The sequence below is a fragment of the Delphinapterus leucas genome, chromosome 9 (genome assembly GCF_059928025.1).
Source record: "Delphinapterus leucas isolate spDelLeu-1000000601 "Yukka" chromosome 9, BTC_Dleu_Yukka2, whole genome shotgun sequence".
Lineage (NCBI taxonomy): Eukaryota > Metazoa > Chordata > Mammalia > Artiodactyla > Monodontidae > Delphinapterus > Delphinapterus leucas.
The window spans coordinates 5128079-5155223 of record NC_143137.1 but is presented as its reverse complement, the minus strand read 5'-3'; the positions used below and the strand labels follow the sequence as shown (position 1 = coordinate 5155223).

Here is a 27145-nt window from a genome sequence, read left to right as displayed (position 1 = left end):
AGAAAAGTTTGTCACTGATTCCACATACCGTGAGTTCCAGGTTTTGCTGGAGTTGAGGATGAACTAAGTAGTGGATCTAAGGAAGGATCCAAGAAATTTGTGTTCACGTTTGTTTTGTAAGAAAGCTGAGCTGTATCTTCTGATAGATTATCTAAACTTAGTCTGTTTTGTCTAGTTGTATCTAGAAGATCTTTTCCAAAGAAAGCTTCCTAGATAAAGATAAGCACATATGAGAACAACTGACTTAGTTATAAAATTCTAAAATGAGAACAGATAGCTCTGTCATCATTTTGATAAGAAGGCAGAAATAACAGAAAAGCTTAGTATTTAACAATATAAAAATTGAATATAGAAATATATAAATAATTATAGAGATAGCCTGTCAATTCTTTTATATAAAGAATTGACCGGAATTTTAAAAATAAGGTTTTTGGGGTTTTTTTTTTTTACAAGAATCAAATAAAATTATGCAAATAAAACCACACAATTCTGTCAAATATGTTTCTACCAACTGCAGGATAATAATTCGATACTCCCAGATTAGATTACAATTAAATTTAAAAATGGATAAATTTATAACAGTATGGCACCTTAATTCATATTATAAGAAAAACTAAAACTTCATGAATATTATTAATATTTATAGATTATCTACAGAGGATAGCACAAGGGTTTGATCTACAGCTTTAATATTTATATACTTCAGATAGATTTAGTATTCTCATACTAATGCATACAACCATATTAAAGACTTCACATGCTATAAATCTGAAAGAGGGTTTTTATAGTCATTTTAAACAAACTATGTGTACAAAATGTATGGCTATTAAAGGCTATGGCTTTTTATCCATTTACTCATATTAACTTTTCTCCATTTCAATATACTTGCTCTACTGTAGAGACCACTCTTACAAGCTGGGCTCCTTACAGCTCTAGATCTCCCCCAAACTTCTCAAGCATCAATAAAGAGAACAAAAGGAAGCACTGGGGACCCCCTTCACTTACTTCAACCCCAAAACTCTATTGTCTATAATGTGGTCTGCCTGGAAAGGGGATTCTTGGTGGAGGGCAACTTTGCAGTAACTACCAACATTTAATACACTTTTGCCAAAGACACATACACAAAAAAAGTTCACTGCAGCATTTTTTAGTAATACCAAAAAGAGAAAACAGACTCAATGTCTGTCAAAAAGCATATGACTAAATAAATTATAGATATCCATACTATAAAATACATCAATTTTTAAAAAGGATGTAGAATTATGCAGTCAAAAAAAAGAAGCTCTAAAATACAGTATTAAAAGAAAGCAAGTTGAGTGATATGTCCAGCAAAACATAAAATACAAACCAAGACTATACAAAAATAAATTACTTTAAAAGTTCTGAAAGGATAAACACCAAGCTGTTAACTTTTGAAAAGGGACAGGGGAGGAGGTATGTGAAGTCTGGTAGAGGTGATGAATATTTGATTTGAAATTTTCACTTTTTTTAAATGAAGAAGTTGTTTCACTATGAAAAAGAAATTTGAAAACCCACAAATATAGAGCACTGGGCAGGAGATGATTTGTTTCTTATACTGGCAATGCTTTTATCATTAGGAAAGCATCTTAGAACTTTATAGATCATTTATTTAATGCCTTCAGTATAAATCTGAGACCACCATTAGCAAGAATTTTTTCTTAATATGACCCATGATGAATTTAGTGGTATTTATCAAAAACTGTTACGTTCTTACTACTTTGGCGGCTTTTTGTTTCCTGCAGTTAACGTAAGGGAGTGGCTCCACCTGGTTTGTGACTTAACAGTGTTCAGTGATGACCAGAACCTGGAGACTTCAGATCTACTACAGGGGTTCCTATGGCCATGTGGTACCACCAGCTCTTAATAGGCCAGGTAACTCTTTCTACTGCGTGGATTATACAATTATTTATAGTTTATCTTGACACTGTTGTGATTAATAAAGAAAAGCTAGAAAAACACTGTTACTGAATTCCTGGCGGGTTTTCATCACTATATATTATGTATGCCCCACCCCACCCCTGAACAACGGCGAAAAAAAATACAATTGCTATCACAAGATGTCCAAGAAATAGTACTATCACAAAAGGTTCCTGCACATCAAAAAAGCTATATATTACTGATGGACAATAGGGGAATTACACTTGTACACCAAAAGAAACAATCCCGATCAACAGATTTAGATTATAGCAGTAATCAGGAAATCAGATCCACTATTTTTAAAGGCTCTTTTGCAAAAGTATGAAATGGTCAGTTTTCATATCAATACTTCCATTAAAAAGCTGAAGAAAGCTTCCTAAATGTACATTACACTTTACAGAAGGGTCAACAGGAGGAGGGGGGCATGCCATCTACTCAATACTCCCAGGAAGGACTATTAAGATGGGAGGTGAAGGGCACAGGAGACAACACAAAGGGTGCAATTAAATATAATCTAAACAATAAATGGTTCTATTTCCTGAACAATAAAATTACTGTTATATATTTTTTATAGGTACAAAGCTAGAATGAATAGGTATGTGAAGGGAATAAGGGGAAAATAAAACATTTATTAAAGATAGATAAAATGTAAGGTGCAGAGTTAAGCACTTTACATCCACAATTCTTATTTCATCTCTCAACATTTCTGTACAGTAGGTATTACCACAATTTTATAGATGAGAAAACTGGGGCACAGAGATGTTAAATAAAACAAAATCACATAGCTAACTGGTAGCATAGTGGCATTCAAACCCAGGGCTCTGACTTTAAAGACTGCACTCTTTAAAATGGACACTGCCCTTATGATGTTAGTTGTCTAACAAAACTTCACTCATAAATATTATTATATACTTAAGGTACTTAGGCTTTAAAGTCTTATTTGATAAATACAGAAGACATTTTAGTCAAATGAGTATTTGAATTTTACACTTCTAATTACTAAAAAAATTGAGGAAGCTGTATGTTAATTGAAAGGAAATGCCTTTAAAACCAATTAAATTAGTAATAGCTAATTGGAAAATTAAGGTTAAAAAAAAACATTACAACTCAAGCAATGTTCGCCATAGCTGCGTGGGAGGGACAGATCAGATGGACACTCAATGACAGTCTGATCCAATTCAATTTCTACACATGAAGGAAGAGAGGCCAAGGAAGGATGAATTACATGCTCAAGAATCTAGAATGAGCTATGACTGAGCCAGCCTTTACAGCTCAGTCCTATTTCTGATGTAGGGTTCTTTCCAATGTACCACATGGCCTTGAACTCTTCTGAGACTTAATGTTTACAAGATGAACTAGAAGGATTTCTATTTACATCTATCAAACAATTTCTTCATATTGAGGGATATTTTCCTGATGTATATTTTAGAAAACAAAAACAATTCAGCCTAAACCTTTGGTTCACTAGGCCTCTAAAAGTGGTAAATATTATGAAAGCTGCAATTCTGGTGGCTAAAAACCCATCATCATTCAGTAAACATAATCACTGTAACCCGTACTAGCAAAGGAAGCTGTCCACCAGACTTGCGTTTGCAGAGCACACAGGTATGACTGGTTTGGAAGAATGAGCTTTTCCCAGCCAAAGAGTTCTTGTGTTTCTTATGAAATTTATAAATGAAAAACTGGGATTAAAAAAAGAACTTTGTAAAAAGTATCAAAGCACAAAGAAGATAAATGTAATTTTTAAGAGGCTCTGGAAGGTAAAAAAATGGCATTTATGATGACTGATTAAAACATGTACAAAAACAACAAAACTCTCTTTCAAAACTCGATACATCACTTTACGTTTCTTTCATTAACAAATACATAATATAAAGCAAAATATTACTTGTAAATAGGCAGGGAAAATTTCTTCAAGCTTATTTTTCCTTTTTCGGTATCTCTTCTTTATTTTTTCAGTGTTTTCAGTAACAGAAACAGATTCATCAACTAGAGTATCTGGTAACTGCTCACTCCAGCCTGAAACAATAGTCACATTTATAAATATGTGGTATTTAAAATTTTCAGATAAGCCCACCAAAAGTAATTTTATAACTTACCAACATACACACAGTTCCACATAAACAAGCTTTTTCCTTTTTCTTTCAGTTTTACTGAGATATAACTGACATACAACTAAGTTTAAGGTACACAGCATAATGACTTGACAAGTTACCTTTTCCATAAAAAGACCTCAAAGTAAGTTTATTAATTTTTAAGTATCATTAAAAATTCATTTCATGTCTACTTATTATCAGCATGCTTCCCATTGTTTCTTAATGAGTATTTTCTTCTTCACAAAGTAGAAACTTGATTTTTTTAATGTTGACATTTTGTTAAAGATTAAAAAAAGGAAAATACATACTCAATGCTAATGAGTATGGATAAACGGCTACTCGAACACTACTAAAGGGAATTTAGTGGGTACAACCTTTTGCTAGAGTTTATTGGGCCTATCTAACAAAAGTCTTTTAAAAAATGTGTGTCCTGCAATCCAGCAATTCAAGTTCAGGGATTTACTGCAAATTAGGTACCTGGAGTACCATACATATTGTGATAATATATGACTATCTATGAGTATGATAATAAATATGCCATGAATGCTCAAATTTAAAATCAAAGAAATGTGGAAATCCAAAATGTTGGACTATGAAATTAGCAATAAAACAAGTACACCACTTAAAGCAGGTAAGCAAGCAATCAAATGATACCCTCACATACTTTAGGCAAAAGGCACATGCCTTCTGAAAATCAATGTGGGCACTTTTGTTGCCAGACTACATAGGTGGACTGAAAACAACTAAACATAGTGGATAAACATCTTTTAAACATTTAAAAAACAATACAGCAGTAGGGCTTCCCTGGTGGCGCAGTGGTTGAGAGTCCGCCGGCCAATGCAGGGGACACGGGTTCGTGCCCCGGTCCGGGAAGATCCCACATGCCGCGGAGCAGCTGGGCCCGTGAGCCATGGCCGCTGAGCCTGCGCGTCCGGAGCCCGTGCTCCGCAACGGGAGAGGCCACAGCAGTGAGGGGCCCGCGTACCGCAAAAAAAAAAAAAAACAGCAGTAATCGAAACAGAAAATAAAGAATTCTCCAAGACCAAAAATTAAGGTAAAATAGGAACCACAGAAATAAGCAAAGAACTAAATAAAGCTCTCTGAAATTTTGCTAAAATCTCGTGACCTTTAACTCCAGTTTTCAGAGCCTTATGAGGAATGGGGAATAGAAGACAAAGCCTACAGCTTCTTCCCAAGGTGTAGAGATTAACCAGAAGCTGTCTGGTATAAAGGGGGGACCCTGAAGGACTCCACACCAGGGCTGGTTTAACAAGAAACACACCCTCCCGTTCCCCTGGTCCTCCACACATCACTCACCACCACCACCCCCCCGCCAACCTGACAGCAAAGAAAACTGCTTGTCATCTTGTCACTGAATAAGGTGCTGGGTAGAAAGGCAAAAAAATGAAAATCTTCCCGGAGAGTTCATAAACTCAGTACAGCCCTGATATGTAAGAAATCTGAATTTATACAACATAGGTGGACCAAAAAACTTCAAGCTAAGAATTTAGCTTAAAGGAGTCCTAGGGGAATAGCACCTCATGTTCCTGGCAACAAATATTCTCTGAAGTAACCAACCTTCACTTCAGTCCTCAAGAAGTTCAGAGAATGTTCTAAAGAACATGAGCTCACAGTTTAAAAAAATTTTTGTTGCTGTTTAATGTATATGTATCTATCTCACACCATGAACACAACGAAATGAGGCACTAGGAAACAGGGCCAGGAGATACAGAGCAGAATCAGATATGCAAAGGTTTTAGAAATGTTATATTCTAAATCAACTAAAACTGGGAGGAATAAGCTGTAAAAAGAAGCTACAAAGTGTTAAAATATCAAAAAAAGTAGTTTAGAAAAGGAAAAATGCATAATAAATTAAAAACTCAGTGGATGACACTGGATGACACAAATGAAAAATATTGAACTAAATGATAAAAATAAAATTATATAGAAGACAAAATAGAGACAAAGATGGAAAACAAAAAAATTGTTTCATTGAACATATCACATTTCTTAACTGGGGCTTATTACAGCCATGTTAAGTCATATTAGAAACTTCTTTAAAACTCTTATGGTGCTTCCTTTTAAAAATGTGCAGCAATTTTTCTGAAATTCATTCACAGGCCAAAACCCTATCACATAGTAATAAAAGAACTCTATTCAAAGAATATGATAAAAACATCTTTTTTCTTCAGATTCTATATAAAATATTTAAAATACAGAAAGTGTACAGATCATGACCATACTGATTGCAAAGTCTTCATTAGGACCAATTCTTAAGCTATGACTTAAGCAACGATTTAGCTATCTTTGAAACTCTAAGTAACAATGACAGACTAATAATTGGAAGATATATTTCTAAAACACTATACAACTTTGTTATAAATTATTGGGATACGCTGTCACTTTCAACTATATAGTCTAAAAAGTTTCCAATTTTATGCCAAGTAGCTAACGCAGGCAAAGAAAGGCCTTTTGTGAGATGGCCAGAAAGTACCAGACATAACTATGTGATTCAGTCCCTATTCAGTCCCGCATATTCTCAGTCCCTTCTTAAAGTAATCTCAAAGCAATATAATTGATTGGATTTAAATAATTTTCTTATCAAACCTAATTTCTATATTGCAGATATGAACTTTACAGGCACTCAAATCCTTTCATCACTAAGAAGCAATAAGGTTGTCATTGTAACATTATTTAGGATAGTTCTTTTCAATGGGGATATCAAGATAAGAGGGTTAAATCAAACAAAATCAGTACCATACCATCATCTCTGCTAGGTAACTGCTCAGAAATGGAGCCTGAGGAATCTTTTCTGATCACAGATCTTTTGGTTTTTCCTTGCCCAGTTCGACTTCTTTGTCGTACCATAAATCCACCAATACCTACCCAAAACAGAAATTAGGTAATCTTGTAAATAACTACTAATTTCTCCCTGTAATTCCACATTAAGTAGGGTGCAATTGCTTAGTCTTAAACAGTGAGGGTTTTCCCAAATTCAATATGGGTTAACCTAAATCAATAATCTCATTTTAATGCAAAATACAAGAGTTTGGAAATAAGCAAATAAAAGAGATCAAAGTTATTGTTACCTCATTACTAACCAAATAGGAATACAAATTCATCAAAGTACAGAAGACTGCATGTATTTCTTCTCCTAAACGATGTCAGGGTAAACATTATAGTAAGTTATGCTTGTTTCCTTAATGTTAGTAACTCATAGATCATCAAATTATTTGTATGTTAGCTGAGGGAGAACAGATACAAGATACAAACTAAACTAGATGATCCAAGCAAAAATCAACATGACTTCTGGGGTAATGTGTCTAGTTATTCCTAAAGTTCTTAGACGAGTCAAACTGTGTAATTCTGGTGACTACTAGACTTTGGGCAGGTTATTTAACTTTTCATTGCTTCAGTTACCTCACCGGTAAAAGAAAAGGGATAATGTATAGTATCTCCTATACACATATGATAAGCACTAAATAAATAGATGGAAGTGCTGAGAATAGCGCCTGCCACATAGTAACACTAACAGCTTCTGTCATATGATAGTTGTCTAGCAATATACTTTGTGACCTAATGGGCCCCTCAAATGGGTCCCTTACATGGATAACTTCCATGTAAGGCAGAAAAAGACAAAACAAAAAAACCCCAACATTTAACTATAAGTTCCTGGAAGGAATTTGGCAGTGTCTAAAAAAGTAGGTGCACTTATAAGCCTCATAATTACGAAGAAATGAAATCATTTTCATACAGTGATTTGGACGAAGCTAATCTAGGCCCTTGTTATAAATGTGGCTCATCTGTAAGGAAGGTTACCTTTTAAGGTCTAGCAGAAAACAAACACAGTTTTTCCTTACACATCAGAAGGTATTTAGATCACTCTTACCAATAAAATATAAGCAATCAGAAGAATAAAGATTGAACTGATTCAATAAACTACCTCATTCACTGGTAAACAGACATTAATAACTGCCTAAAAAAGCCTACAAGTTCTGGGGACTTCCCGAGCAGTCCAGTGGTTAAGACCCTGCGCTCCCAATGCAGCAGGGCCCAGGTTCGATCCCTGGTCGGGGAACTGAGATCCCCAGGCCGCACGGCACAGCCTAAAAAACTCTCTAAGTTTCAGCTTAGAGAGTTCTTAAGAAGTTATATTTCATCCTGATTATTTCATTATATTTGGAGCCCTCAATATTATATTTTTCTTAAATTAACTAAGTTTTGATTATATTAAGATGTCTAGCTCAGGCACTATACCTGGTCTGTATGGTTTCCTTTTTCTCTTTTTGACACCCTCTGTTCCTTCTACTCCCTTAGTTTCATCATCCACAGCTTCCCGTTCAGGACTAGATTCTGATTTTCCATCACAATCCATAAGTTCTCCTTCTGGAAAAAAGTAAACGTACAGATAAAATTGAAAAAGCTATCAAATACACAATTCCTATGTAACAGGAAATACAAAGCAAAGTGGCTGCCGAGCCATTCTAATCATGCATCCCGGTTGACAGGGGAAGTACAGAGACAGAAAAGGCCCCCTAAGGGCTGCAGAACTCATGCTAATTAGTGCAATGTTCTCAGGAAATGAAACATAAGAATCAGAGAAGGGGAAACACACAGAGAATGCTCCCAAAGACAATTATAAATCAATCTGCACTTAACCTATCATTCCCTTGCTTTTAATTGTATCTTCAGGTCCAGGACCCCAAGGCTGTCTCTCTAGCCTACAACTCTCTTGAGCTCCAACTAATCTGTAATTCGACATTACCTAGTTACTGAAAACTTTACATACAAAATTGAACTACTACTTTAAGATGAACCTTCTCCCTTTCCCAGGATTTACCTATCATCATTAAAAGACATGGAAACGTACCATGCAGGAGGCAGATTCCCAGGAGACAGCCTTGACAATTCCTAGTTTCTTTTCTCGTTCAATCAGGACTCCTCAGTATCTCCCAAGGACATTCTATGTCCCTCAACTACCACCTGAGTCCAATCTTGACTTACTGCATTCCCTCCCCGCCTGTTCTGCCTTGCCTCCATGCTTACCCTCCTCTCCAATCAGCTCTTTAAATTGCAGCCTAAATGATGTTTCTACAAATATCAATTTATCAATTGAAAAGTATCAATTTTCTGCTTAAAAATCCTTTAATGTCTTCCTAGTGGCCTCAAAATGAAATCCAAATGGTAAGGCCCATTATAACAGTGTCCTGTGAACTCTCCAGCTTCATCTCGCTCCCGCTATGCAAGCTACGCTCAGCTCCCTGAGCACATCAAGCTCCCTGTCCACTGCCTCCCCACCTCTGCCACCTTCCACCTACCCATCTTTCAGGATTTTTTTTTTTTTTTTTGGGCTTCGTTGGGTCTTTGTTGCTGCACGCGGGCTTTCTCTAGCTGTGGCGAGTAGGGGCTACTCTTTGTTGTGGTGCGCGGGCTTCTCATTGCAGTGGCTTCTCTTGTCGTGGAGCACGGGCTCTAGGCGTGCAGGCTTCAGTAGTTGTGGTGCAAGGGCTCAGTAGTTGTGGCTCACGGGCTTAGGTGCTCCGTGGCATGTGGGATCTTCCCGGACCAGGGCTCGAACCCGTGTCCCCTGCATTGGCAGGTGGATTCTTAACCACTGTGCCACCAGGGAAGCCCTCAGGATTTTATAACCATCACTTTCTTTGAGAATTCCCACAGTTATGCATGCTCCTGTACGTTAACATTATGCTTTATTTTAATTGGTTCTTTTAATGTCTGTTTCCTTGCTAGACTATATTCTCCTTATCTAAGACTCTTATTAACAGCTGCATCCTTAGCACGGTACGTAATAGGCGTTCAACAAATTTTTCACCAAATGTAAGTAAACAATGAAACTAAGTAATGCATACAAAAGCTCAGTTCCTAGAGAGGAATGCTGTTTTAAAATCATGGTAATCAAAACTTTTCAAGCTGTATATGCTTTACGCTGTGCTTTAGGGGAAAAAAAAAGTTATCAAATACATTTAACAATAAATTGTTAACACTTTTCTTCAATATTCTAAGTATTATGCATATTTCTGTAATACCATGAGTAGTGTATTTGTTTTCAATAATATTAGGTCAGTGTTTAAGGTCAATTCTATAACAATCTGATAACTGCTTTCTACAGCTAAGATTAAACCATGAAAATTTTATCTATTTATTTATTTACTGAAACTTAGCAAACACCAAAGGTAACAAGCTAGCAATTATTTACCTTAAAATAAACCCACTGAAATATATGAGAGGAAATTTACGTTTAAGATGGCAGACTAAATTCATGCATCTAATTTCACTCTCCCAAAACCCTATGTACAGTAAAGCAATCTATTTTTAAAAGATAAACCAACAAAGACAGAAAAAACAGGAAAGAAGAAAAGCCACAATTTTGGAAAGAGAATGAGAGATGAAAACTGACTCAGGAAATACAAATTCTCAGTTGAAAGTGGAAGGAACCAAGAAAAAAATCCAACTTTATCACAATCCTCAAAAGGTTGAAGAACTGGCAGAGCCAGGTACCTTTGGAAATGGGTGGGAGGCAGCTAAAGCAAAGAGAGTTTTATATCATATTAACTACAGAAGCCATAATCCCTATGACCTTCCCAACTTCACACACTGTGAGGCTGCCATTCACACTCACAGGATATGGGACTCAGACACTCAAACTCAACACTGGGGTCACGGACTGAAAACAGGATTAAGTGACTACAGGCATGTTAAATGCTGACCCTCTCTCCCCTGGGGCCTTTCCCCACTAAACTCCCAGAAAGCCAGCAGCTAAACCTCTACTGTCCAAGCAGGAGACAGGAAGATTCTTCTGGGAAACCTGACCAGTCCAAGAGAAATGTCTAAAGGTACTGACACTAGGGGATTTTCCAAATAGTGAGCACAGATCACAAAAGCTTAGCCAACAAATACCACCCACAAACTCGAAGATTTTCATCATTTTTAATCACTCATTCCTTATTTTTTTAAAAAATTATTTATTTTTCCAATCACCACTTTTAGTCCTCACTTTTAATCACACACGGAAAACCAAGGATTATCTATCACATGAAAGATAGAGACCTGAGACCACAAAATGCAACTGGGAATTGAAAGATTAGGCAGGAAAAAGAAAACATTAGAAAAAATTTTTCAATCCTCCAACAGGTAAGATAAAACATTCATGAGGCAAGAACAGGATGCTATGAAAAGGAACATGCAAAGGAAGGAAAGAAAGCTCTTGGAAATTAATCCATGATATTTGAAAACAAAACAAAAATGAAAATCAGTAGAGGGATAGAAAAATTTTTAGAGTAAAACGCAAAGACCTGAGCTAGAAAGGAGAGAAAAGACAGGGAGAATGGGCTGAGTGGGTCTCACATCTGAATAGCAGGGTCAAGAAAAAGAAGGCGGGGCACCGAGGGGGAGAATCAATGGTTTCAAGAACATTTCCTAACGCTGAGGGGTATGAGATGGCAGACGAAAGGGACCACTCAGTGCCTGACAAAAGAAAGGAAAAACATCCCTAACAGACTGAAATAGACATATCTTCACCAAATTTCAGAACACTGCAGACAAAGAATTTCCTAAAATCCCAAGAGCTTCCAGAGAGAACACGGATCATATAAAAAGTATCAAGTTCCCTATATACCAGGAACTAAAAGACACTGGATCGATGACTTCAAAATGCTGAAGGGAAAATGAATTCCAACCTGGAAAAGATCAGTCAGGTGGGAGGGTACATTTTCAGAAGTACATAACCTCTCAAATTTACCTTCCATGCATTCTCTCTCAAGAAACAACAGAAGGTATGCCCACCAAAAGTGAGGGAGAGAAACGAGGAATACATGAAATCTCAGGAAACACACAATAAAAGACTGAAAAAACAAACAAACAAAACCCCTAAAGGTCTTATCAGTTTGGGAACTGAGTTACTTACATCCATACAAAGGAATATGAAGAATGAGGCCATGAAAAATGAAGAATAACATAAAAGCAAGAACAGCAAGACAAAAGGAACACAAAATATATATCCATGTGCTTGTACATGAACAAAACACCTCTGGAAGGACACAAAGAATGGCTGCGTCTGGAGAAGTGAACTGGCAGGACAGGGAAAAGAGAAACACCCTTATTCTTGTGCAGTTTAAAAACATGTGAATATATTACTTGCCCCCAAACAAAATTTAAAGCATTGAGGAAATGACCGTTAACAAATTGCAGGAGGTGATAACCGACCCACCCGGCTGCTTCCTCTCCTCTCAATCTGCCCCACACCATGCCTGCCACAGCCTGGGCGCGGTCTCACTCCCCACCTCCCGATGTCCCCACCGTGCTGTGAGGGTCCACGGGCGGCAGCAACTGAGAGGGAAGCACTGTGCTCCCACTCATCTTTTTTTTTTTTTTTTTTTTTTTTTAATAAATTTATTTATTTATTTTTGTGGGCACTGGGTCTTCGTTGCTGCGCGCGGGCTTTCTCTAGTTGCAGCGAGTGGGGGCTACTCTTGGTTGCGGTGCGCGGGCTTCTCATTGCGATGGCTTCTCTTGTTGTGGAGCACGGGCTTCTCATTGCGAGGGCTTCTCTTGCTGCGGAGCACGGGCTCTAGGTGCGCGGGCTTCAGTAGTTTCGGCACGCAGGCTCAGCAGTTGTGGCTCAAAGGCTCTAGAGTGCAGGCTCAGTAGGTGTGTTGCACGGGCCTACTTGCTCCACGGCATGTGGGATATTCCCGGAGGAGGGATAGAACCCATGTCCCCTGAACTGGCAGGTGGATTCTGAACCACTGCACCACCTGGGAAGTCCCCGTGTTCCCACTTTTTTCCTCCCACCCCCTGCGCTCCCACTCTTGAGACACAGATAGCAGTTTTATTTTCTTTAGATTTGGGTTTTTTTGCACTAACAGGCTATCCAGACCCCAGGAGCCTGCTTTTATTGCACAAGTTTGTTTCTGATATGCTAAGGTGATTGTTTATGACATTTTCCTTAAGAAACGTTTATCAGAAGAGTTTAAAAATGAACAAAAAAACCCCCAAAAAGGTGAGTATTGCTGCAATATTTCAGGAGCATCACAAGTTCATTTGGACTTCGTCGACTCCTGTGGAATCTAAAATTACATATGTATTATGTGTATAATATGATGGACAGTATTACTTCTATGGGGATCTCCCTGCTGGCAGCCTCAATTTGGAAACTGTACAGCTGCAGAAATATCTACCATTTCTCACAGCGTTGTTTTACAGAAGGGTAGTTATAGGGAAAACCTTCTCGGGTCTTTCTACTGATGTTTTGTTTTTAAACAAACATCAACAAACATTTCTTCCCTCTATAATTTCATGCTTTGGGAATTAGTGTGTACCACCAAGAAACCTTTCAAATTCTGCGAAATGCAGCATTTCTCAGATTTAAGGGACTAGGGAACCATTCTTCAGGCATTTTCTGATACCCTCAGAAACTGCAATTCTTCACTGTACTTTGGCTGATGGTAAAATCAGGTCAATTCCTCCCAGATACACAGACTACTTCTTCACAAGCCTCAAATCACTTAAAACTTCAAAATGAACTTCTGTTCAATAGTACTTGAAAATGAGTTATACATAAGCATCAGAAAGCTTTTCTCCAACCACACAGATCCCAAAACACACTACTGCAAAAGAAATGTGAGGATTAGCTGATAAAGTAAGAGGAGCACACACAGACCCATTCTAAGCCACCATCAACTCTCACCTGGACGGCTGCAAGAGCCTCCTGCCTGAACTGCTTGCTACAACTCTTGGGCTTAAAAGTCTGTTTACATCACAGCAGTGCTCCTTTTAAACTGTAAGTAAGATTTCGCCACTGTTCTCATCAGGTACCTCCAAACAAGCTCCCATTCCATTTACAGTAAATGCCTTAAGCACCACCTTTATGGTCCTACAGGACCTACTGAGTCACCCCACTTCTCCTCACCACTCTGCTCTCATCACAGGCCTTCATCCCTTTGCTCACTGTGCTGGACACACTGTTCTCCACAATGTTCAGCAAATGTTATAGGCACATCCCACTCAGGGCCTTTCCCGTTGTCTCTTCCCTCAGATAATCGAGTGGCTCACTCAACTCTTTAAAGTCGGTGCTTAAATATGGCTTCCAGTTCATCTGGGCCCTCAGCCCACTGTCTGTGCTCCCAAGTCCTCTCAACAGCACTTGCCAAACACATCTTTATTAACTTATTATGTTATGTATTTTTAATGATCTTTTCTCCTAGCATTAAAATGTAAGTTCCATGAGCAGAGGATTTTATCTGCTTTGCTCATTGACTTAACTTCCAACATCTGGCACACAGCAGGCATTCAATAAATACTGGTAAATGATAAGATGTGATGGAACAAAAGCAACTATTACTTTATTTTTGAATCAACTGAAAAGAAATAACCACCCTAAAAACAAACAAGCCTATGGCGATCTTCTTCAGAGAAAAGCAAAAATAAAACTCATGTTGAATTTAATGCCAGTAAAATTATTTTTTCATCTCAAGAAAATTCAGCCAGAAAAACCTGATCAAGAAAATGTTTATAAACAGATGGTTTATGATGAGTATCTGTGAATATAAGCTTATATTTGAACATTAATGATGGTCTTTCATTTCTAGGTTGCATGGAGTTCTACTTTAACTTAACCATGAAATCCAAGTTCACAGCATCTGAAGAGGTTTATGCAGCTATCTGGCAAACCCCGAAAAGATGTGAAAAGATCTGTGACCTTCGAAGATATGGTGCTCCTGGAAATTTCTGTAATATAGGTCTGTTCTAGGATACATGAAACGAAGAGAACCTGAAAAGGCAAGGTCTCAGAAGACCACTGACGCAGGACAGTGTCACACCAAGGGTTACCTTCTAAGTCAGCAGGATCTACCCTTAGATAAATCAAATAATTTTAAAAGGTCTTTTATATTCTTTATTTTTGCAAACATATTCCATGGAAAATATGTAAGTATTACCTCGACTATCATCCATTTCACCATCCCTTGAATGCTCTGATTGGATGTCTGGAGGGGTCTGAAGGACGGCCACGCTATTCTGATTTATGATCTTCAACTTCAACTTTGGTTTTGACCGTTTTCTTCTTGGAACAGTAACTGTGAGGCTCTGTAACTGAGTCATCCCTGATTCAGTCAAACATACACCATCCTGGGTGTAGGTCTTGGGTGGATCTAAAATTACAATATCCCAAGGATACAAATTAAAACTTTCATTTTAATTTTGATTGATAAGTTGATTATTGTTCCATAAGGACCATGTCAAGGGAATGTGACTTCTATAAACCAATTACCTACGAAATGCACAAATAATTAACAGTATTCAGTTAAAAGTAAGCATAGCTGGTCAAACCTCCTTGAATTATAAAGAGAAAGGTTGTAAGTTTGTTTCTAAATGGTCTTCCTGGCATTTCTATTTTCATGTATCAATACAGGGATTTAAAAAGAAAGCACGGAAGCTAAAAGCAATGCTTCAGTCACTCGACTATGAGCCTTTTCCTAGAGTATCCTTTCAGACTAAAAGGTGAGGATCAATTTACAGAAGAGAAACAAAAATACTCCATAAGCCCATTTGGAAATCAAAGCATCAGTATAATCACTTACAAGGAGAGGCAGTAAATAAGCAGAAATTCTGCAAAAATTTAAGTGTACAAAATTGCTGTTCATTAGAAAAATTTCTGTACGATCCAAATGTTTTTGTATCAGATGATATCAAATAGAAGTAGGCAAAAGAATGAGTTTAATAAGAATATCATGTTAGTCACTATTCTAGGCTGATCTATTACAGAAAAAAATAGTAAGAGAATGAATTCTGAAGAAATCTCTTTGCTAACTAGGCCTTATTGTCTAGTCTAACTGATAACTAAACACAATAATGTATCAATGAAACCAAAACAAGTATGTAGTTAACGGTTATTTCAAAAGTGGTTATTTTCACTGCCAATTTGGTGAGATCTGTAGGAATACTGTCCCACTAAAGCTGGGAAAGACAGACATTTTGTATGTAATTACAGAAATGATTACCAACATTAGGAAATTTACACTGAACACCCACATGAGTAAGGCAGGATTCATGTAACGTGTCACAATTCAGTTATATAAAAGCATTTCTTTGCTTTTTGTAAAGAACAGTCAAGGAAAGCATTTCAGATTTTACCTAGCTCTTTCACTTTTGTGACAATTTGTGCTACAAGTGAAGATTCACAGCAGTCTGAGGAAGGCACTGAAATGGAAAAAAAACAAAAACAAAAACAAAAACTCGTGATTTTTTCACAAAAGGTAAGGTGTATTTAAAGATTTACATATGATTAAAGTTTCTACTACTGTACCCATTTTACTAAAATAAATGCTTGAAAACGAAATAGAATTAAATTAAATAGAATTAAAAGCTGCCTTTAAAACAACAAAGAGAAATGGTGGAGGAAATACACAACATCATGGAAGAAAAACTGGTAAAGATAAAGAACCAATGTACTGGATTCCTATGTATTGCTAATAACTACAAGATTATGAGTCTTTTTTAAAATAAATTTATTTATTTTATTTATTTTTCAATAAGTGGTGCTAGGAAAACTGGACAGCTACATGTAAAAGAATGAAATTAGAACACTCCCTAACACCATACACAAACATAAACTGAAAATGGATTAAAGACCTAAATGTAAGGCCAGACACTATAAAACTCTTAGAGGAAAACATAGGCAGAACACTCTATGACATAAATCACAGCAAGATCCTTTCTGACCCACCTCCTAGAGAAATGGAAATAAAAATAAACAAATGGGACCTAATGAAACTTAGAAGCTTTTGCACAGCAAAGGAAACCATAAACAAGATGAAAAGATAACCCTCAGAATGGGAGAAAATATTTGCAAACGAAGCAACTGACAAAGGATTAATCTCCAAAATATACAAGCAGCTCACATAGCTCAATATCAGAAACACCAAACAACCCAATCCAAAAATGGGCAGAAGACCTAAATAGACATTTCTCCAAAGAAGACATACAGATGGCCAACAAACACATGAAAAGATGTTCAACATTACTAATCATTAGGGAAATGCAAATCAAAACTACACTGAGGTATCTCCTCACACCAGTCAGAATGGCCACCATCAAAAAAATCTACAAACAATAAATGCTGGAGAGGGTGTGGAGAAAAGGGAACCCTGTTGCACTGTAGGTGGGAATGTAAATTGATACAGCCACTCTGGAGAACAGTATGGAGGTTCCTTAAAAAACTAAAAATAGAACTACCATACGACCCCAGCAATCCCGCTACTGGGCATATACCCTGAGAAAACCATAATTCAAAAAGAGTCATGTACCACAATGTTCACTGCAGCACTATTTACAATAGCCAGGACACGGAAGCAACCTAAGTGCCCATCGACAGATGAATGGATAAAGAAGATGTGGCACATATATACAATGGAATATTACTCAGCCATAAAAAGAAACGAAATTGAGTTATTTGTAGTGAGGTGGATGGACCTAGAGTCTGTCATACAGAGTGAAGTCAAAAAGAGAAAGACAAAATACCGTATGTTAACACATATATGGAATCTAAAAAAAAAAAAAAAAAGTTCTGAATAACCTAGGGGCAGGATGGAATAAAGATGCAGACGTAGAGAATGGACTTGAGGATATGGGGAGGGGGAAGGGTAAGCTGGGACGAAGTGAGAGAGTAGCTCTGACATATATACACTACCAAATGTAAAATAGATAGCAGCCACATAGCACAGGGAGATCAGCTCGGTGGTCTGTGACCACCTAGAGGGGTGGGATAAGGAGGGTGGGAGGGAGACGCAAGAGGGAGGGGATATATGTATACGTATACCTGATTCACTTTGTCATACAGCAGAAACTAAAACAACAGTGTAAAGCAATTATACTGCAATAAAGATGTTAAAAAAATTTTTTTTAAAGGGACACCTAAAAAAAATTAAAATAAATTTATTTATTTATATATTTATTTATTTTTGGCTGCGTTGGGTCTTCGTTGCTGTGCGCAGCATTTCTCTAGTTGCGGTGAGCGGGGGCTACTCTTCGTTGCAGTGCGCGGGCTTCTCATTGTGGTGCCTTCTCTTGTTGTGGAACACGGGCTCTAGGCTCGCAGGCTTCAGTAGTTGTGGCATGCGGGCTCAGTAGTTGTGGCTCACGGGCTCTAGAGCGCAGGCTCAGTAGTTGTGGCGCTCAGGCTTAGTTGCTCCGAGGCATGTGGGATCTTCCTAGACCAGGGATTGAACCTATGTCCCCTGCACCGGCAGGCAGATTCTTAACGACTGCACCACCAGTGAAGTCCCCAAGATTATGATTCTTGAAAGCAAAAATTACACCTTATAGCTAAAATATATTCTTAATTTACTTCCTTTATGTAAGTAGATTGTTTTAACATATTACTGGGATAATGAGAGTTAATTAAAAATGAAAAGTAACTTATTTTTCATAAAATACTTGTCCAAATAATAGTTTCACAAAAAGAGAAAAAGAAGTACAGTTAAGCCCACTCACTGATTAAGGACAGCAGGCACAAGTGAGTTGTATCAATCCAAGAGCACAGACTCACCATTTAAATCATTTGCTTACCATTTGATGTAGGCATATAGGGTCTGCACATGCTACAATCAAAACCAATGTCTGCTACATTTTCCACTTCCTCTTCAGTATTTAAGTTTTGACAAACTGCATGCATCCATCTAGAAAGACCATATTCATACATTAAAAAAAGAAGAAGAAATATACTGAGGATGGCTTCCTTTTAAAAACTGCAACAGGAGCTGACAGCCTCCAACCTTAAAGCCCCCAAGTCTCATGTGCTCCTCCCACCTAGCCCATGTCACCCCTCTCTAACCATTCCTATCGACCCCGAAAAACTGTCAGAGCTGAGAAGAAGAAAAAAGCAATGAGAACAAGTACTATGAACGAAGCAAAAGCACATTATATGAGGATGGGATAATTGCTTTATGACAAAATACTGAGTATTTCAGAGACAGCACGGAAGCTAGTTAGGGTAAGTAGAAAGGAATTCACATAACGGAGTGGTGCAGCACGTATGTGGTCCAGGTGATGCACCTACTGTGGAGTAGACAGAGCTTGTGTAACTGATAATGAACGGTCACTGGGAAATAAAAGTTACCCTGCCTTAGAACAAAGAATTGGTAGGCAGAATCCTGAGAATCCCATACTACTGATGAAATAATATGATTACTAATATTACATGTACGGTGCTAACAGAGCACAGTAACATACCACTGAAATCAAAGACCTCAACCCTCAGAAAGCCCCAAGTGAAAAATGTTTAGCCTAGAACTGAGAATATGAAACAGAAAACTTCTGTTAAGCTTCTAGCTGACTAAAAATCTGGAAAGGAAAACTCTTACTTCTTACCGTTAAGATAGAAGAAAGTTATTTTTCAATTTCCTTTTGCTATATTTAAGAGAGAAAAGCTTACAAAAGATGAAGAAAAAAACAGCACAATACCTATCGCATTGTCTACACTGCAGAATAAGGTCTTCTTCTCTATAGTTTCGGTAGCAGACGGGGCAGGAGGACAGGCTTGCACACGGAGCACACTGTGTGTAGTTGTTCTGCCATTCACATCTCAGACCTGCAGATGTCGCTCCGCAGTGTCTGCACCACACACACCTGAAACCCAACACCCCACAAGTCTCAATTTTATTTACTCGGTTATTTAGTTACTGAAATTCAAGAAGCTACACAAGAACAGAACAGGGGGAAAGTATTTAATGCACATTCGAAAAATCTTCCGGTTAGTGGTGTCAATGATTGTAAACAGGTATCACGCAATTAAGCAGTTGCTGCTGATTTGTGAAAACTAAAGCATTGTGGGAAGTTCTGAACTTAAAAAGTCTACAAGGGAAACGTAAGTCCTAGGGTACCATTTGCACTTCCAGCCTCCTTTGGGAACTGTCTGCAGTGGCGGGTCCAAGCAGTAGGTGTGATAACTTATGTCACAATCGTCGCACAGCAGGAGTCTTCCTGGGTCTGTCGCCTTCCCACAGGCCTCACACACAGTGCACTCCAGACACCTCCAACCCTTGCTCAGAACCACTTTCGTGATCTGCAAAAGAAACAACCAAGCCGTGTGATTCATACGTTAACCTACCCCTCATGCAAACGCGATCAAATACGCCACATCTGATCAAGCACCAAATGAACACGGGGCTTACATACCTAGGAGCAGAAAAGAGGCAAAAGCAACTAACATTTACTGAGCACCAACAGTGGCCCAATTCCAGGGTGACCACGTTCACGTACTTTTCGGAGTCTGCCTATTGGACAGAATAATATAAAGGGATCCATATTTTAATGGCTTTTTTAGTTTATGTAACTACCTTGTGCTCTGGATTTTATGTCCACTTGACAGATGTGGTAACTGGTTTTTAAAGAAAACAAGTAAATGACCCCATTATTGTTAACACAGGACTTGAAAATGTATTGATAAAGCTTCAATCTATGACATTTCATGAATTCATGATCCTGAAACTTGTGTACATCGCATAAGGGCTTGTATATTAAAATCAATATTAAAAATGCAAAGAAAATTAAGGTACAACATGAGTTCCCAAGGCCATTTTACGGTCTTGGAGGATTTTAGGCTAAGAAGCTAGGACTTCTTAAGTTCATATTCAGCCCTCTGCTTATTCTCCTTTGCCTCAAGGGTCTAACTTAAGTGGAAAAATTTGAGAATCTCTATGCTTCTAATAAATTCCAGAAAACAGCCACATCACGTAGTATTAAGAATTTGGAACAAACTAAGAGATCTCAAAAGACTAGAGTCTACAGGTAAAAAGGACCGCAAAGAACCTGTGTTATAACAAAATAGCAAACAATCAAGATACAGAATAAAAATTAAGATCATGAAGAATAAGGTCTTAAAACTATTTGAGGGCTTCCCTGGTGGCACAGTGGTTGAGAGTCCGCCTGCCAATGCAGGGGACACGGGTTCGTGCCCCGGTCCGGGAGGATCCCACATGCCGTGGAGCAGCTGGGCCCGTGAGCCATGGCCGCTGAGCCTGAGCGTCCGGAGCCTGTGTTCCGTAATGGGAGAGGCCACAACAGTGAGAGGCCCGCGTACCGCAAAAAAAAAAAAAAAAAAAAAAAAAACTACCTGAGAGGAAAACAAGAGTTAAATAAATGAACAACTATCAAAGTAGCATCAAACTTTCCAACTCTGGATGCTAAAAGAGTGTAACAGTTTCCGATTCTACAGGAAAATACTTCTCAAGGTACAATCCTTAATCTAACTAAACAAGCAATTAAGTGTTAAAAGTGGAATACCTTTCAGACAAAGACTCAAAATTCAGCTTCCAAGTACCCTTTCTAATGAAGTTACTTAAGAGATATGAGGAACAAAGTGAGGGTGTATACCAAGAAAAAGGAAGACGTGGGATCTCTAGAAAGCAATGAACCCAAAAGAGGATGTCATCCCAGAGATGTTTGAGGATGAGAACTGAGTAACAGACCTAGAAGACCTAGAAGCTACCAGCCCAGCTCAGAACAGGGAAAAGCAGAGTGTGGAAGGGGTTAAGCCTTTCCCAGAAAAACAGTTACTTGCTGAAATAATCTGATATGATCATGCTTCCACAGTAGGTAAAAACAAACAAAAACTAATGGAGAATCATGAATCATTATTTTCTTCTTGCTATTAAAAACTCCATGAAAAACAAAATAAAGCCATAGTACACTATTTAGATCTCCAGTGAACATTTATGGAGTCATAGCCAACATTGTTTATTAACTAAATATAGTAAAACAACTATACTGGGAGGATGCTGGGAGAAGGCAGGAGGTGTATTTTAAGAGCTCAATCAGCATTTATTTACTTATTTATAGAGGCAAGTCAACAAAATCTAACACACATAAAGGAGTAACACGAGTATAATATTTAGCGCTGTACAGTTAACTACAAAAAGAAGGACCTGAACGAACCCAAAGGGGTTGCGTCGTGGGGAAGAGGACTCAGATGTGAAGGCAGAGGAAGACGGGTCGGTCGGTTACCATAAGGCTCGTAAAGACATTTGCTTCTTAAGCGTGTATATTTATTACTTTGATTAGCCTACTGATATGTTTAAATTAGTCTTAGATTATCAGGTTATATTATTTACCCAAATGGAAGAAACAGCCTAGGGTAGGAAGAGCAGGGGAGCATAGAGCAGTAGCCAGCAAACTTTTTCTGTAAAGGACAGGATAATAAATATTCTAGACTTCGCTGGCCAGGCAGTATGTTAAACTACGTAATTGTGCCACTGTAGTGTGAAGCTCACTACAGACGTATGTAAACAAAAGAGCATGGCTGTGTTCCAATAAAACTTCACTTACAAAAATAGGCAGTGGGCAAGATTTGGCCTGTGTGGCAGTTTACCAACCCCTGGCTTAGAAGAAAGGTAAGATGAAGATAAAGGAGTAGAATTTTTTTTAATGATGTATCTTCATTCCTACTAAGTTTTCCTGTTTCACAGTCTGTGGTCCTTTACGGCCGAATTCTCAAGTCCCTCAGTTTAAAGTGACTCTTCAACACACTACAGTCTGGTCACTCTGCCCACCACCAGTGAAACTGCTCAAGTCAGTCAGTCAAGACCTTACTCCCAAATCTAGATGACGTACTAGTGTTTATCATTTGAACTCTCTGCGGTATTTCAACATTTGAACAATACCCCCCACCCTTTGAAATTCCCTTAGTGCAGATTTCAGGGCTCTACTATCCACTCCTTTTTGCCTCATATTGAACTGGTTTTATCTTCATTTTTAAGAGCTCTTTGAACCAAGATATTATCCAGGGTCCCCATCCATGTATCATGTCTAAGGTATGAGAGATGTGTTTTATAGTCTAACGGATATTTGCTTCAACTACGTTGTAGTAACTGAAACGAGACCTGTCTCCCATCATAAAACACTAGAAAACTGGGCAAAATTTATGAAACACTTGTTTTCAGATACCGGACAAAAGGCAGTGTAAGACTTTTTCTGAGAGGAGGGAAACAAGCAAGGAGAGTCCTATGATATTCTGCCTAGAGCCATTTTTCCAGAATGATCCCCAGGGAAGGACGAGCCCAGGCAAGTACAACGGGCTCACTGAGTTTAGGACACACTGTTGGAGTTCAGGGGGCTGAGGCAGTTGGAATGTGCAGGACAGAGCACTGGAAAGAAGGGAGCAGTAAGAAAGAACTCCAAAAAAAAAAAAAAAGGAAAGAACTCCAGGAATCGACACAGTATTTCCCTTTAGTCTTCGACTGAACACCAAGCTGCACATCCAGGAGGTCACACAAGGACCCAAAACCAGGGTAAAGAAGAGCTCCTGGGAATCTGTAATAAATATCAGAGTGCACACAGTGCTGGAAGACATCTGAATCTCAACCAAGTCAGACTGAAAAGACACTGGTGAATGGGGGCCTGTAGGGATCAGAAAGGGGAAGGTTTAGGGAGAATTCAGCAGAGACCTCATAAAGGCCATGCCTCAAGTATTAAACTGGTGCTAGAACAGCAGTTAGGAAAGTGTGATCTAAACTATTCACTTTAATTCACTCTGTGATGTTTTGTAGACGCTACATGATGTATAAAACATCATTACATTGGCATTATAGAAGGTGTGTCTGCATATTTTTGTGTTTTAAAATATTCTCAGTTGTAATTTCTAAAACAGTAAATATTCAATCATTATTATCTTCATAGACAAAATCTCCTTGGGGTCCTCAATACTTTTTTAAGAGTGCTAAGGGTTCTAAGACCAAAAAGTTTGAGAATAGCCACCTCAGAGTGAAGGCTCTGTGGACTCACCTCAAAGCTTGACACAAAGAAGTGTCAAAAGGTTCAAACTTATCCACAAATAACTGCCTGCCACAACAAAATCTCACTGCGTTTTAAAGGAACAAAATCTAGACTCTCAACAATATACCATCACAATGCACAATGTCCACATTCAATCAAAAATTACTAGATGTTAAAAAGAAAGCTGTAAAACATTTACAAAATGAAAAATTAGTTAATACAAAATGAAAAATGTCAGGGATGATAGAAGTAGCAGACAATTATAAACTTTTCAAGGACTTGAAACAAAAAGCATAGTGAAGAAAAAATTTAAAACCACAAGATAAGTATAAGCTATAGAATGGAACTGAGATGAAAAAACAGAATTATCTGGGTAAAAAATCCACTGGATGAGGGCTTCCCTGGTGGCACAGTGGTTGAGAGTCCACCTGCCAATGCAGGGGACACGGGTTCGTGCCCCGGTCCGGGAAGATCCCACATGCCGCGGAGCAGCTAGGCCCGTGAGCCATGGCCGCTGAGCCTGCGCATCCGGAGCCTGTGCTCCGCAAGGGGAGAGGCCACAACAGTGAGAAGCCCGCATACAGCCAAAAAAAAAAAACCCCACTGGATGGCCTTAAAAATAGGCTGGATACTGCATAATAATAGTGCATTCTGGGAACATAATAGAACTATACAAACTAAAGCACAGAAAGAAAAACAATTGGGGGAAAAAACCCAACAAGGTGTTAGTGATCTGAGGACAATATCACACAATTTCGCACACAACTGAGATTCCAAAAAGGCAGTGAAGGAGCAGGGGGGTGGGGGGGGTGAGGTGGAGGGTGTACTTTAATATTTAAAGTACTTAAATATTGTCACATATGTATAATAATCCTAACAAACAATAATTGATTAATTATAAGAACTGGAAGCAGCATGATACTAATCAAATCAATACGTTTTTGTTAACGTGAAGCATATTTACATTAATAATTAAATCTAAGTGTGCTCACCTTAATACTGACGCAGTATGGATGGTAACACTGACCACACTGAGAACAGGCAAGTAATCTTCCCTCTGCTCCTTGGCCAAAACTGCCACAAACTACACACATATCCTGAAATTAAGAACACATTAACGTATTTTAAATTCCAGACCAAACTAAGACTATACCAATATACTAATTTTATAATTTTTATAAAGCACCTTCTCAGTTGGTATAGCTCTAGAGTTAAATATTAAATGACTGCAGTACATACGGGATAAAGCAGAAATGGGCAAGGAGGAGTTCAAAAGTGGAAGACAGGGCTTCCCTGGTGGCACAGTGGTTAAGAATCCTCCTGCAAATGCAGGGGGCAAAGGTTCGAGCCCTGGTCTGGGAAGATCCCACATGCCACGGAGCAACTAAGACTGTGTGCCACAACTACTCAGCCTGCGATCTAGAGCCCACGAGCCACAACTACTGAAGCCCGCATGCCTAGAGCCCATGCTCCACAACAAGAGAAGCCACCGCAATGAGAAGCCCGCGTACCACATGGAAGACTAGCCCTCGTTCGCTGCAACTAGAGAAAGCCCACACCCAGCAACAAAGACCCAACTCAGCCATTAATTAATAAAGTAATTTTTTTAAAAAGTGCAAGACAATTTAGTTCAAACCTGATGCAAAGTGAACTTGTCACTGCTAGAAAACAACACGACTGTATTGTGCATAGAGTTTTCTTCTTCATCCTTATTCGATGAAATATCTGCAGCAGACACCTATGAAAAGCAAAACACACAAAATGGGAAGTGATATTCTTCACCTGTATGATACCTGACTGAAAAGCTTAAGAAGATTCATGTTTAAAACACAACTTTTTTGCCAGAGACTATACTAACAATTCCAAATTAGATGATTATTACCAAGATACTACTATAAAAGTATAAATTATGGCATTTTTAAAATTCACTTGTCTCTTCAGAGTTACAAGCCCCATAGATCAGGAAGTGAGAAAACATAAATATGTCTTTAGTAAGACTGATTAACCAGAAATTCTAATCAAGAAACAAAAAAATTGTATGTGTGTACACTTATATATGGATGTACACACACACACACACACACACACACACACATATATCATTCCATTTTAGTGACTCTTAAAACTTGCAGTGGGGGTACAGCAAAATGAGATGTATAAAGCTATAAGTATAAAATACACACCAGATTTTAAAGACCTAGTATCAAACAAAAAAGAACGTAAATATAGGTCAAATAATTCTGTGTATTTTATAAATTCCATGTTGAAATGATACTATTTTGGATATACTGGGTCAAAAGGTATATATTAAAATTAAATTTCACCTATTCCTCTCTCTTTTTTTAATGTAGCTCCTAGGAAGTTTTTTTGTTTGTTTTAATTTATTTTTTGGCTGTGCCACATGGCCTGCAGGCTGTTAGTTCCCCAACCAGGAATCAAACCCTGGCCCTTGGTAGTGAGAGCACGGAGTCCTAACCACTGGACCATCAGGGAATTCCCTAGGAAGTTTTAAATTGCATATATGGTTCACATATTTCTTTGGGGGCAGCAGTGTTTTAGAATATAATTATTTTGAGTAACTTATCATAATTTCAGTCTTAGCCAAAGAATTATCAACCATAGCCGTTCAATTCTGGACTTGGTTAAATTTGACCAAATCAACTAAGTACACACTGGCTTATTAATAATTATTTCCAGAGTGCTTATCATGAAAAAAGCTCTGAATTAGATGCTAAAAAAGAGAATGGGGAAGCCAATGCCAGAACTATAAACTCTCTTTGCTTTAAAAGCTTACAACATAGCTTGGAAGAACTGAGCTGAAACACAATAGGTTAGGGTCAAAATGAAAAGTAACAGAAATTACTGTTCTTGAGGAATAACTGAAAGAAGACCAACTATCAATAAATAGAAGGAGCATATTACAGTAATAAAATTTTTCAATGCAAAAGACTTTAAATGCAGTTTTAATGAACAGTTCTATGGTTTTACGACAGTAATCGATAAAAGCAATTTATAGTCACAAAGGCCTAAAGACAACATGGGAAAAGTGTAAGCAACCTATCTGGTCAGCACTAGGGAACGACTAAAACTAGGAACAATCCAAACGATGCAGCATTTAAAAAACAGCAAGGCAGAAATCTGTACGGATTTCCATGAAGAAAATCACATGCTACACTGTTGAGGTGAAAAATAAGCTGCAGAGTAATACATGAGCTAGGGCACTACAGTATAAAAACACACAAAACAATTACATGTCTGCCTTATGGCCCATATATCATAGGCTGAAGCATAAGAAATTGCTGTTCAAAGGTCAAAGGGGGTTGAATGTT

The 27145-nt window shown here is 38.0% G+C and overlaps 1 protein-coding gene across 27 annotated transcripts in view; it reads right to left on the bottom strand.

Moving 5' to 3' along the window:
• Positions 1-27145, bottom strand: part of KMT2C (lysine methyltransferase 2C) — a 293121-nt gene that overhangs the window by 65258 nt on the left and 200718 nt on the right. For 25 of the 27 annotated variants that reach the window (XR_016394238.1, XR_016394240.1, XR_016394239.1 and 22 more), the window contains 11 exons: positions 25453-25554; positions 24809-24913; positions 19928-20109; positions 19509-19673; positions 18615-18724; positions 16182-16247; positions 14987-15199; positions 8292-8420; positions 6797-6916; positions 3827-3957; positions 29-209 (listed from right to left, as the gene is read on the bottom strand). Coding sequence is in view for 24 of the 27 variants with exons in the window: in XM_089917170.1 (XP_089773296.1) it covers positions 29-209; positions 3827-3957; positions 6797-6916; positions 8292-8420; positions 14987-15199; positions 16182-16247; positions 18615-18724; positions 19509-19673; positions 19928-20109; positions 24809-24913; positions 25453-25554 (1504 nt within the window). In the remaining 3 variants the exon portion in view is untranslated. The remainder of the gene's footprint in view (positions 1-28; positions 210-3826; positions 3958-6796; positions 6917-8291; positions 8421-14986; positions 15200-16181; positions 16248-18614; positions 18725-19508; positions 19674-19927; positions 20110-24808; positions 24914-25452; positions 25555-27145) is intronic. The other 2 variants (XM_089917164.1, XM_089917171.1) reach the window with 2 other exon arrangements.